The sequence below is a fragment of the Vanellus vanellus genome (assembly GCF_965231255.1).
Source record: "Vanellus vanellus genome assembly, chromosome: 3".
NCBI classification, from domain to species: domain Eukaryota; kingdom Metazoa; phylum Chordata; class Aves; order Charadriiformes; family Charadriidae; genus Vanellus; species Vanellus vanellus.
Window position 1 is genome coordinate 20,307,700 of NC_138907.1, and position 13,391 is coordinate 20,321,090.

At 38.7% G+C, this 13,391-nt stretch overlaps 1 protein-coding gene across 1 annotated transcript in view; it reads left to right on the plus strand.

The window, feature by feature from the left end:
* Positions 1-13,391, plus strand: part of CDC42BPA (CDC42 binding protein kinase alpha) — a gene marked incomplete at its 5' end in the record, with an annotated part of 173,733 nt that overhangs the window by 33,256 nt on the left and 127,086 nt on the right. Inside the window, one exon of the mRNA XM_082480237.1 lies at positions 6,063-6,154. Within this exon, the coding sequence (XP_082336363.1) occupies positions 6,063-6,154 (92 nt within the window). The remainder of the gene's footprint in view (positions 1-6,062; positions 6,155-13,391) is intronic.

Genomic DNA, 13,391 nt, shown 5'->3' on the forward strand with positions numbered 1-13,391 from the left:
CTGTTCATTGGGAAAAACATGTTAAAAATGTTCTGAGGGAGTGAAAACTGAATCTTAACTGTTAAAACTGAGAATGGTATCTGTGGCTTAAATTTTTTTACGTTGCCTTAAACTAATGTTCTGTGGTTCAGCTGCTATTGCTGTTGACTACAGTGTTTTGCCCCTGGTTTCCTCCAGAAAGTTGGCAGAAACTGTAACAAAGCTTTCTTGTGCTGTTTTGCCAATCTTAGGTGGGTGGAGAGGAGGGATTTCACTTCCATCTCCTCTCAATTAAATTAGACTTTAAGCAGCTCTGCCTTGCTGATTGTTAATTACTTGGCTGTCGTTTTGAGAAACACTGTTTATTTTGGGAGGAGTATTCTCTCACACCTCCTTTCTGGAGTTCTTTGCAACCTCTAGTTTATGGTCTGTCTTAACTCAGAAATGCTATTTACACATTTCATAATCATAGCTGATAGAAGCCAGTGGAAAATAAATACTTTGGGTTTGGACTGAGCCTGCAAAATAAAAACACTTGTTAAATTCCTCCCAGGAATTTAGCAGAAATTTCAAAACTGCAGAATACTTTAAAAACAAAGCTATCAATGTATTTGTCTGCTTTGTTCGTAGTTTTTTTTTTTTTTTTTAAATTTTTTCAAGGACATCATTAGGCATAATCAGAGAGCCTTCTGATAATCAGTTATGCCAATCTCTTAGGTTGTGTGGTTTGTCTCCTTTTCATGGAAAAGCTCTGTATGTATTTTTATAATTATTTTTAACTAGTGAAGCAAAGGGGGCTTTCTCTTGAAATGGCAAGCAGCTAGTTTCCCATGGTGGTTGTTTTCTTTTCCAATCTATTTCTTTCATAATGAACTTTCACCATTGCTGTTGACAGTTCTGGTGGATACAGCTTTTAATTCCTATATCTTTGGCTTGGTATGGTATTTTACATTGTGTTCAATGCAGTGGGCAGAAGGCTGGGTTTGTTGTGTGATACCTTGATCACTGAGGAAGCACATTTTGTAATTCCTTTGAGAAGGGAGACGTAGGTATCTTACAGAGAACTGGCAGTCAAGGATACAGTCTTCAATCTAAGCAGAGTTAGCCAGCCTGTTTACCCAAAAAGCAACTATGGCATCAGTGTGGCACCGAGAGGAATTTCTAAACAGTGTCCTGTTCTGTTGTGTTTTCTTTGCAAATCGGTTGTGGGGACACACTTTCAATTGCTGCTCCAAGACTGCAGATGCTTAGTGCTTTCTTTAAACAGTTGACATGATCTTCATCTCACTTGGATTTAATTTCAACCCATGCTGACAGTGGCTCTAGTCTGTTGCAGTGCTTTGCTGGGGAAGGAAAGGAGCAGTAGGAGGTGAGGGAGAGGCACAGAGCTCACCACTAGCTCCTTCCCCCTGGCCAGCAGGTTAGCCCTGAAAAATGTGAATTTCAGGGCTAGCCCTGCCCAAGCTCTGCATGCAGAAACTCAGAGCTGGAGGGAGAGAGAGGAAGGCAGGAGCGTGAGACTAACTTTGCAAGTAAAATATCCAGCACTGCTTTTTTATTATTTTGATGTTGTTTGGTATCAAGTGTATAATCATTACTAAACTGTATTAGGTTATCAACCATGTCACTGTCCCTGTGTCAGCCCTTCAGGAGATGGACTTTCATCTCCAAGGGTTTAAAAATTAAATGTGCTGTAAGTAAAGCTATTAAATGCTTCCCCTCCATAAATATGATAAACAGACTGTGGAAGCTCAATGTCCTTACTGCAGAACCCATTGTTTCAGCTCTCTTCTGCTGGACAGTTGCTGTAATTGTAACAAAATCCTCCCGTTTCAGGGCCGGCGGGGTAGAATGGTAGAACGGCTCCTTGGTATGCCTGACTTGGCAGCTGGAGTTCTGCTGACTGTTTTTCTATGCACTTAACATGTTACTTCAGGTGAAGTTCTAGTCAAATTTAAGCTAGAAAAAATCTAAATTTAACACTTGTAGAATTCTCCTCTTACTGAGTTGTTTTGTCTTTTTTTTTTTTAGTTATTTTTTAATTGGTTGAGTGCATTATAATCATAAATGGAATGAATGGGTAGAACTTAAAATGTGGGGAAAGATCAATAGAGACTTAACTTGAAGGAATAGTCAAGGCAAGTTCACCTTGTTTGGAAAAAAAAAAAAAAAAAAAAAAACCAAAAACAAACAAACAAAAAAAAAAAAAACAAAAAAAAACCAAAACAGCTTAGCTTACTACTTCCGTACTTTGGTTACCCCTGGGGGTGAATTGGAGACTGTTTTTTCTTGCCATGTGTAACTGATTGAATAAGTGCAAGGAATCTTGCCACGAGCGTAGTTTTGTTCTTTTCCCCGGCAGGGCAAGATTGGAAGTAGTGGCCAGGTGGGGTGGCCAGTGTTTTTGTAGAACAGTTTTAATAGGTAAAGTCTTATCTGTTTCCTTCACTGAGATTCATAGCAACATAGAATATTTTTCGGAGTAACCTGCTCCATAGACTCTACATACGACGTGTCAGCTTGTGGCTATAGAGAACATACCGGCAAATCTGAAAGTTTTATATAATGAATTTGGTTCCTGCTGAGTTGACAATCCAGGAGGAGCCAGGGGACATGCTGCCCACACTGACCTTCTGGTTTGGAGGAGAAAGGATTCGATTTGGCACAGCAAACTGCTAGTCCCTAATCTATATCACACACGGCTAGCAATCTTGAAAAGGGATGTCTGCGTGGAAAAATTCAGCTATTCCTCTGTGTATTTCTGTAGGTTGAATGAAGTATCAAAGGAAATGCCCATACTTGTCTGTCTTTTGCTCTCAAAAAACTGTAAAGACTGGTATTAACAATCAAGGAAACTACAGCTCCTTCTGAAAAAGAGGGTGGGGATGTTAAGAGATGTGGATGGTGTACCTGTATGTTTTAAGAGTTGCGTTGCAGAGACCCCTTTGAGCACGTTGCATTTTGAAAACCATTCCCTGACCGTACCGTTTGCTGTCTTTATAACAGCTCATATGACATTGCCAAACTAGTTGCAAAAAGTCTGCCTGTTAACCTCATAGTCTGGAAAGCTGGATGTATGAAACGGCTGTCTGAAGATATGCCTTCCAAGACCCTTGGCCAGGCCAAGTTTTCTGTACTTAAGATTGCTGTTGCCACAAGAACAGCAGATGTTTGCACAGCAGACAAACAGCATTGATGATAAAGCAAATTGACCTTTTTTGGAACAAGCTATTTGGAGCACATTCCGAGGGCATTTTTTTTTTTTTTTTTCTTTTCTTGGACTGTATCTTTCTTCATAAAACTGCTTGGCTATACGTTGACATGCCTGTTGCTAGAGGTGATAAAAAAAATTGAAAAGAAGGGTTTACAAACTTTTCCACTAATGCTGATACTACAAATTGTTAAACCTAATCCAAACCTATTTTTGTCAGCTGTATTTTACTGAAATACTTATAATGATGTTTATTTTTCCAGTGTCCCTATGGGAACCCTGGAAGATTCCAAAATGTAATAATTAAAGAATGACAGGCCTTTCCTTACAATATAAAGTGAGGAAGGGTTTTGTGGTTTAAACAGCTATGCTGTTGCTTGTTAACAAGATATTTTGCCTTGTACTCTAGCCAGGCCTATAATGGTCAAAAAATGTTGAAGTCAAGAACTACACGTTTGTTTTCAATCAGTTCTTCTTCAAGTTAAAAGGCTTTAATTGCTTGTTTAAATTTGTTCAGAAGTATTCATCAGTAGTATTAATACTTGTATTAAATTGCTTGGTACAGTACAGCCGAGGCTGTTCCAGTAAGGCAGTACATTTGGTTGTCACTTATTTTTTCTATTGCAAAGCCTTTCTTTTAAGGTATATAAAGATTAGTTGAAAGTTTGGGGAATCTGTGAACTTGAGCAATGTAATTCTGTTTAAATTACATTTTAAAAGTATTTAAATGTAATATTAAACCTGTATTTTAATTGTATAATTAAATATTTTGAATAAAATTATTATAAATTTAAGGTAAAAAATACCACAAAAGTGAAAATCTCAGCATTGTATGGCTACTACAGGAAGCTGATGTTCCTGTAGTTATAACATATGTAGCTCCTGGCAGAGAATTGATTCCTGGCATCTGAGGAATTTTAGAAAAATTGGCTCAGTTCAGACTTTGGAAGCTCTGAGATTTTTGAAATATCTCATCCATTGTGCCACTGACATTGGTGGAGGTGTGCTGTATTGCTTACCAGGAGAAACATAAGACCCTGCATTTTTGCGTTGTTGTGTTTCAGATATGTCCGGTTTTTTTAGGTAGTAAAAATACAGGTAGCTTGTGTTTTGACTCAGTTTATAAAATAGCTTTGCTGGATAGTAGGCATTAGGCTTTTGGACAACTACTTTGTAGTGCCTTGAAGGGGTGTGTGTTTAATATCAAAATTCTAAATTGAATAACGGGTTGTGTGTATCAGTATTACAGTTAGGATTTTTTTAGTAAGATTAGTTCACATCACTAGAAAGACAAAATATTGAATTTGAGGGGAACCCAAATCAGGTTTCTTACAGGTGTCTAGATATAATTTGGTTGTTGTGTAGGGTCAGTTGCTTTTGGAACTTTTGAAAACCAATTCTCATTTCTGTTTAGAAACATTACTCTGAACAAATTGTTCTTCAATATGATGCCTGTTACAACTCTTCACCGCAAATAAAGCCTCTGTATAGACAGAAGTGGGCATAGATGGGTCACTGTACCATGAAAGCATAAGCTAAAAAGTTTTTTTGTGGGCCATGTAAAATGGCGACCTTATGTTGTACTTTTTTGTTTTTCTTGATCCAAGTATGTGACGGTCAGTGCCTTGTCTGTTACAAAAATATTGTCCCTGTTCTATAGATGAGAAACTGTGGGTCAAGTATCTGAAGTTGCTTGTTCGGGATCATTGAGAAAGACTGCCTTTGAGACAGAAATTGAACTTAATGTTTTCTGAGACCCATTCCAGTCCTGTGTACACTGGGTTATACAACCTTCTTTTATGGGCAACATTTTCGAGCCATATTTACTGAAGCATCTGTTTTAGTAATAGATTTAATTTGTGTGATGTGTTAAACATGATTTTAAAGCAATTATTTTTAAAAGAACTGCTTTTCCGGCCTAATTATTTATAGTTTGGGTTGTTTTTTTTTCTTTTTTACCAAAGCTTGTGTTATGTGGGTTTTGAGGTAGAGTTATCAGTAACTTGGATGTTTTGCATATATGCGGAGTACCTAGTAATGAACTGAGACTGGTTAGTTGTAGTGCTAAATGGGGCTGAAAGAGAGGAACAGTCCTGATACTGTTTCATTGGAAAGAACACTGGGGTTACCTGGCTGGAGTACAATACCTTATTTTGCTTTCAAAGATATTATAAATGGAGGGGAAAAAGAAGAGAGAAATGAAGCTTAACTTTACCCGGGGTTTTTCCACTGAATGTGTTGTTAACGTCTTGAGTACAGCTGTTCTTGCTTCCCGGAGCCAACAAATGACTATTAAGGGTCCCCTGTCTTGAAGAAGTGGTTTCCGGAAATACTGCATGTGACATTGTCTAGGCTAATATTGCCCTTCCAGTTATCATTCATCAGCATTTTAATTTTTCAATGAATACAATATTGTTTTGCTGTTTGGCAGAGAAATTAATATTCTCCAAAGTGAACTTATCATTATATTATACTTTGCTTTTGCAACCAGAGTTAACAACGTTTAGCACAGATGCAGTGGATGTCTATGAGCTCAAAAGACTGTAGAAAAATATAGTCAGCTTGACTCTTTTGTTTTTTTCTTCCCTTTATATTTAAAAAAAAACAGAAGCAAGCTTACTTCATAAACTTTTTCACAGCAGTTTTGGCTTAGTTCTTACTGGTCATTATTTCTAGCTTTAAACTTCATTATATTACATTAGGGAATACAGGTATATAAGCAAAAGGGTCTGCTGTTTTCAGGACTCTGATTATAGCTGTTTTATGTTACTGTTACCTTGTTGTTTGTTTGTTTTTAGTTTTGGTGTGTTTTGTTGTTGGTTTTTTTTGTTTGTTTGTTTATTTAAATGATCGATATTTTCCTTTGTTTCAGCCAAACCTTTTACATCTAAAGTGAAGCAGATGCGACTACATAAAGAAGATTTTGAAATCCTGAAGGTGATTGGTCGAGGAGCCTTTGGGGAGGTATGTGCGTGAAGGAGGTGGAAGGAAGGATTTGAGTAATGCTGTCGCATATCTACAGCACTGAGGAGAGGCAGTTAGTAGCAATATACCAATTTACAGTTTTTTCAATTATTTAGGCATAATGGATATTGTAGGCCCACCTAATGTTTGATGCAAGTGCATTTGGATTTATACTTTTTGACAGCTGTTTTTAAGTGTTTTAAATTTTGAGAAGGCAAGTTCACATGGATTAAAAGACCATGTTTCAACTGTCTGATAAATCATTTGCTTAACTGTAATTCTTTCCAGGCAGCAGGTGGAGGCCAGTGAGTTACTGATGGCATAAAGATCTAGCCATTTCTATCATCCTAATAACTAAAGTCTGAAAGTAGTTTTCAGCAACTTAAATAGCCAAATATTGATACTGACATTCCAAGAACACAGAGAAATCTCTCTCTCTTTCTGTCACTTTGTCTCCTATTTTTAATGAATGTTTGAATATTTTTCCTTTATTTCTTTTAAAGAGTTAGCAAATGTTAGTTTTTTTCAGGAAGAAGCTGCTTTCTTTCAGAAAGAAACTTAACTGCTATCGAACTGTGGAATTTTTTGCTGTTTCTCATTAAGCCATCTCTTATTTGAAGTTGTCTAACAAGGCTGTTGATCACTAGGTTTTACACTAGGCCTGTCAGATTATATAGGTTGAGAAAACTTGAACAAATAAATGTTAGCTTTTGAATGTCCCTTCTTAATTATATTAGGTGCACGTGCGTTGTCCTTCATGCGGGACACTATGTATGTACAAAGAGCAACCTAACGTAAACAGTGCCTTGAATTTTTGATAGCGAAATATAGCAAAGCTTCTGTAGAATGTACTCCATGCTGCCTGAAAACATGTGAACTGAAACTCAGAGTATAAGAAAAAAATGTCTTCATTGCTTTTGGAAGTGGAAATGGTTTTTATTTTTCAGTTCTCTTTGGTATGAGTATCTCTGGAGGCTCTCTGGCATGTGACAGAGAAGAGTCGTTTTCGGGTTCACTTACATATTTGCATCATGTGTGAAAATTAGTCTGTACTAGTCTGTGGTGATGGAAGAACAGACTTCTATAGGTAGTATGTAAGGAACAGGAATTTTTACTGTAGCGTATGTCACTACATACTCTGCCTACATGCAAATAATCATCACTGGGCAACTGTAAAAATAACAATAAAATAGCAGTATTTATTTAACTGCTTTTTACTTTTTTGCTCCATCTGGAGTAATGCTTCTTTAGAAAGGAAACTGAAGGCTGAAGTTGTTCATAGATAGTTTATCTTTAGTCTGAACTTTTGCAACAAAGAGTGTGTTGCATTCTCCGTTTTGATGTAAACGCTTCTGCTTAAAATGTCATCTTTTCTCAGTGCTGCCACAGTAGTTGCAGCTGTGTTCACATACAGATTGTAGAGGATGTAAGAAAAATCACTGATGTGGGTGCCTTCTTGTGAGAAAAATCATATGTGAAGCCTGCCTTATATTGTTTTTTTAAGAGAATTCATTTTTGTCTGCTAAATCAGCATCAAACTCCACAGCAGCTAAACCACAGAAAAAACCTGTAGCTCTTTCTCAGGAAGCTTCTTCGTGGTGAATCATCCCATGAATAGTGAGAGTGTAAATTTCCCCATCCTCTTCTGGGGACAGTCTGTGTAATTGATTGGTTCTCCTCTTCTAGGAACAGTGTTTCTTTCTAATTCCTTATCTGAGAAAGATAATGTGACTCTAATTAATTGTCAAAATCTTCAGTAAGGGGAAAACTGACGTTCTCTCAGTGAAGATGTTTGGCTTTGTATGTTCTTAAAGTAGGACTTGCTAAATATTTGCAAAGACATATGTTAAATTTTCTTACTAGCTTGAAGAAGAAAAGTTTCAAGTCCTACACAGGCATTTGCTAAGAAAACAAGTTCTGTATGAAATTACTAATTTTCCTTTAAAATAACCAGTAAATTTCTGACCACCAAATTTTACTGCTACTTAAGCCACCAAAAATTACATTAATATAAATTGCAAAATACTTGTATGTTTCAGCAGACCACAGTAGTTTAGTGAGACAGATTGAGAAATCTGGAAGAATGTATTTTCTTTCCAGCAAGCTATAAATGAGACCAAGGTTGCTCTAGGTTACTGGGAGGAGTAATTTTTGTCTCCTGAATCAACATAATTCTGAATTTCTGTAGACTACAAAGTTAGTGCAAGTTTTCTTTGGCGCAGTCTCACTTATTCTTATTTTGATTTTACACCACTCAATTCCTTCAATTTGCATAGTCAAGAAATATTTCCCTTTTTGTTTTTACATGTTTGATGTAGACAAAAAGTAATTTAAACTAGCTATTGCTTATAACTGTAAGAGTTCATTGTTCCTAGTTTTCTTTTTCCCCTTACCCTGTTTGCTGCCAGTCTGAGAATGCTTCATTTTTGTCAAATTAATAACATGCCCCTTCCCTCTGCATGCATACATTTATTTAGTTGAAATTTTCTGTAAGAAAGTGCTGTCTTTAGAAAACAGATGTTTTGCTTGGAGGAGGAGGAGGATTATCCTGGTAAAATTAATAATGCGGGCATCAAGTGTTTCATGGCTCTGGCTTTAGGCAGCATGGTTTGAAAAACTTGACAAACAACTCTAAACAGGGAGACTTTAAACTTGAGAGTTGAAGAATGCTGCTAGGAAAGGTGAAGCAACTGGGCAACAGCACTTAGTGGTGTCTCTCAGCAGTATAAATTTGCAGCTTCTTGAAGATTCTAGCTAATACCAAAATTTTCAGTTCATTCTATTATTGCTTTTAAAAAAAATTTAAAAAATTCAGTGCTTGCTTAGGCAAGCAAATATTATGTCCTTATGTTGTTGCTCTTTTGAAGATGATGGATTTTGTAGCTCTGAGAACTAGTTAGTTACTCCTAAATTTTGGCATCCAGTTATGAACAGCAACATTCCCTCTTCTTGTTTCTGGATGGCTGCCTACACTTGATGAAGAAGAAAACCAATGCTGAGTGTCGAGTCTTTTGTTTGTTTATTTAATTTTAAATTTTTTTTTGAAATTCAATTTCCATAGCTTCTTTTTTAGCTTTTCTCTGTATAAGGCAGTTGCTTTTTAAGCAAAGGAGATGTGCAGATGTGTACTGTAGAGACAAGTAGCTGAGTTTGGGGCAGAAGGTGTCTGATGGCATGCCAGACTACTGCTGTTTGTGGGAAATAAGGAAAACATGTTGGAAGAATAAGGAGAAAAAAAACCTATCTGACTAAACCAAGATGTTTACATCAGCACATACCGATAATTTTTTGTTGGGCTGCACACAGGAAAATATAAATTTAAAAAAACCCCAACCTTTAAAAGTCCAATTTTAAGAAATTCCAGTAGCGAGACACTTCAGGATAACTAGGCAGGAATAATTACACGTTCTTCTGTCTTGACAGCTTCATTGGGGAAGGGAAAAGCTCCAAACAACACTCTGTATTTGGGCCTTTGTGTACATAGTATATACCTCTGTGTGTGTATGTAAACACTGCCTGGGTCTGTAATCATGTTTCAGATTTTTTGTTACAATTAGAAACTGCATCAGACTGCTGGTTGCTGAAGTGTCGGGTTTTTCTCTCACAGTCCTGAAATAAGCATTTTAGAATTTTCTTTCATAAAGCACTGAGATGTCCCCAAAAAAATGCTGTGATTGCAGAAAAATAATGATGTTGGTGATCTGCATGTGTGTGTGGGTTATTGATATGGGATAACATTAATGGCTTTCACAGACTAAAAGACTGCTTCTGACTGATTGTAAACACAGCTGGTAAACACGAGTGTATTTTTGTTCTTTAGTCACTCTTCAATACTGTTATACATTTGCAGGAGGTACCAAGCCCTTGATCTTGTTCAAGGCCTATGCTCCAACTGTTAACCAAAGGCAGTGCTATCGCTCTTTTGGATGTGTCCAAGTGAATGCTGTGTAGTAGACTACAAATTTAGACAGCAGTGCAATTAGCGTATGGCTTTCAATAAGCAAGTCTCTTGCAGAATGACACAGCCTTTCACTGAGCATGCTACAGGCTAGAAATGAAATCTTGAAGTTGGACCTGAAATGCATGTATTGTATTATGCCTCTGGCTGCCTTTACTGCAGCAGTTAATGGTGGGGAAAAACTTATTTTTCATGCTGGGCAGCTGCAGTAGCCTAGTCACCTCTAGGACCAACTTTTAAATTTTTCCCTACAACAGTAGCAAAACCCTTAAAGGTCTTTAGGGCAGAATTACATTGTAGCTTCATACCACAGACTGCATCATGCAGAGAGGGTTCCTGTCATCCAAGATGCGGTACAGTTTGAACGCTGACTAGTTTCATTGTTAAGGCTTTCTTCACCTGCCATTTCTCATGAGAAATCCATACAGATGTAGCTTGTCAGAGTTTCAGGCTAAAAGGAGACTGCAGATTCAAATCTGCACTGTGGATTATGTATCACTGCAGAGGATTCATCTTTCCCTCCTAAGGAAAACTGTGATACTCGGTATTGGGGTACCATGCACAGAAAAGTAGATGTTCTTTATGAATTAAGACTAGATTATAGTCTAAAGTAACAACCTATTTTTGTGTTTCAAATGTGAAAGTACCTTGAGGGATTTTAAGTCTGGGCTTGATCCTCAATTTTTATGCATGAAGTAACCTTTAAAAATTTCAATTCATAAACTAGTTTAAACAAGTAGATGTAGTACCTTTCTGTCTTCTCTCATGTTTTTATTCTCACCCCCTTCCCCCGTGGCCCCAAAAGGCAGCAGTGTCAAGAGCAGGGCTTATAATGCATTGCTGCATATGTGGGAAGCGACAGCTACTTTGTCTATGAATCTATCGCTAAGCAAGAGGAGCACTTTTAGATACCTGTTAGTTTAGATGTCTGAGTATTGCAGTCCTTCAGCCCGTGCTTTTGCCATGTTTGTGAAGCTGCTGCAGCTGATGACACATTTGAAGACGGTTGAAAGAGGTTTGCATGGCACTTTCTTCAAACTGTCTGATCCTGTGTTTTCTTTCCTGCTATCGCTGTCTTCACACATAGCTGGTTAACATTGTGAAAGAGGTGGAAGGAAAGTAGGATTCAACTTAAGTATTTTTTTGTCACTGGCCTGCAGGATGAAGATGATGATAATCCATGTGACAGCATGTTGGTTTGTAACCAGATGCATACAGAAATTAAATTTTATCTCCTTAAGCCTTAAAATTTATTTGAAAGGAAAGAGGCAGAATGGGATCACAGAATCATAGAATGGGTTCAGGTTGGAAAGGACCTTGAAGATCATCGAGTTCCAACCCCCCTGCCATAGACAGTGACACCTCCCACTAGACCACGTTGCCCAAGACAATGTCCAGCCTGGCCTTGAACACCTCCAGGGATGGGGCCTCAACAACCTCTCTGGGCATCCTGTTCCAGTACTTCACCACCCTCAAAGTGAAAAACTCCTTCCTAATGTTCAATCTGAACCTGCCCTCTTCCAGTTTAAAGCCATTCCCCCTTGTCCTATCTCTACATGCCCTAGTAAAAAGTCCTTCCCCAGCTCTCCTGTAAGCCCCCTTTGGGTACTGGAAGGCTGCAATAAGATCTCCCAGGAGCCTTCTCTTCTCCAGGCTGAACAGCCTCTTTCAGCCTCTCCTCATAGGGGAGGTGCTCCAGCCCTCGGATCATCTTCATGGCTCTCCCCTGGACACGCTCCAGCAGGTCCACGTCCTTCTTATGTTGGGGACTCCAGAGCTGGATGCAGTACTCTAGGTGGAGTCTCACGAGAGTGGAGTAGAGGGGCAGAATCACCTCCTTTGACCTGCTGGCCACACGTCTTCTGATGCACACTGCTGGCTCGTGTTGAGCTTCTCGTCAATCAGCACCCCCAGGTCCTTTTCCTCAGGGCTGCTCTCCAGCCATTCCCCGCCGAGCCTGTATTTGTGCTTGGGATTGCCCCAACCCAGATGTAGGACGTTGCACTTGGCCTTGTTGAACTGCAGGAGGTTGGCATGGGCCCACCTCTCCAGCCTGTCCAGGTCCCTCTGGATGGCATCCCTCCCCTCCAGCGTGTCTACCTCGCCAAACAGCTTGGTATCATTGGCAAACTTGCTGAGGGTGCCGTCGACCCCACTGTCCATGTCACCGACAAAGATGTTGAACAGCATGGGTCCCAGTACTGACCCCTGAGGAATGCCACTTGTCACTGCTCTCCACTTGGACATTGAGCCATTGACCGCAACTCTTTGAGTGCGACCATCCAACCAGTTCTTTATCCACCGAGTGGTCCGTTTGTCGAATCCATGCCTCTTCAATTTAGAGACCAGGATATCGTGTGGGACAGTGTCAAACGCTTTGCACAAATCCAAGTAGATGACATCAGTTGGTCTTCCCTTGTCCACTGCTGCTGTAACCCCTTTGTAGATGGCTACCAGATTTGTCAGGCATGACTTGCCCTTGGTGAAGCCATGCTGGCTGTCACCAATCACCTCCTTTTTTCCTACATGCCTCAGCAAAGTTTCCAGGAGGAAGCACAGTTTCCAGGAGGAATAGTTGGAGAATGGCTGTTAAATTGTATTGATTGTTGAACTTTGCTATAAATGGAATAGTGTAGTGGTCTTGGGTCTAGTTCTGACCAGCAGCTCTGAGTCTGTGGCAGATTCATGTCCATTTTGGGTAAGAGCTTAGCTTTCCATACCCAGAGAAGCCTGAACTGTGAAAACATGTTTGTGTAAACTTCTTCCTTCCCTCTTTCCTAAAAATACTACATGTTAGCTTTTATTACAGCTGAACAAAACCATAATATTCTCGGAAAAGGCCTGTGTCAGTTGGCTTTGTTAATATGTTATTACATAGACCTATGGTATCTAATATTCCAGAAGCAAAGAGAGGAAGGGGGGATTGTGTTTCCTAAGTTTTACTTCCCTAGAAAATGTCAGTTTTGCTGTTTCCCTCCAACTAACAACAGGCATGATAAAAAGCTTATTAACTTCAGGTGGAAAAACATGAAATAATGCTTTATAGTATCTTTGAAGAAAGTCTGATGCATTATTTGAAATGTGATAGTTGTTTTATGGCAAACCTGCAGTCTAATTTGTGTCTAAAACCTAAAAGGTATTGTTTATTTTGTTTTAGAAACTACCACATTGTTGCCTTTTCTTGGCAGTTCTGTAATTTAAATTGTGGTGTAGGACTGGAAGAATAAGTCCAAGAACATAAAGCATACAGCCAGCGATAGCTTCACGATAGTATGATAG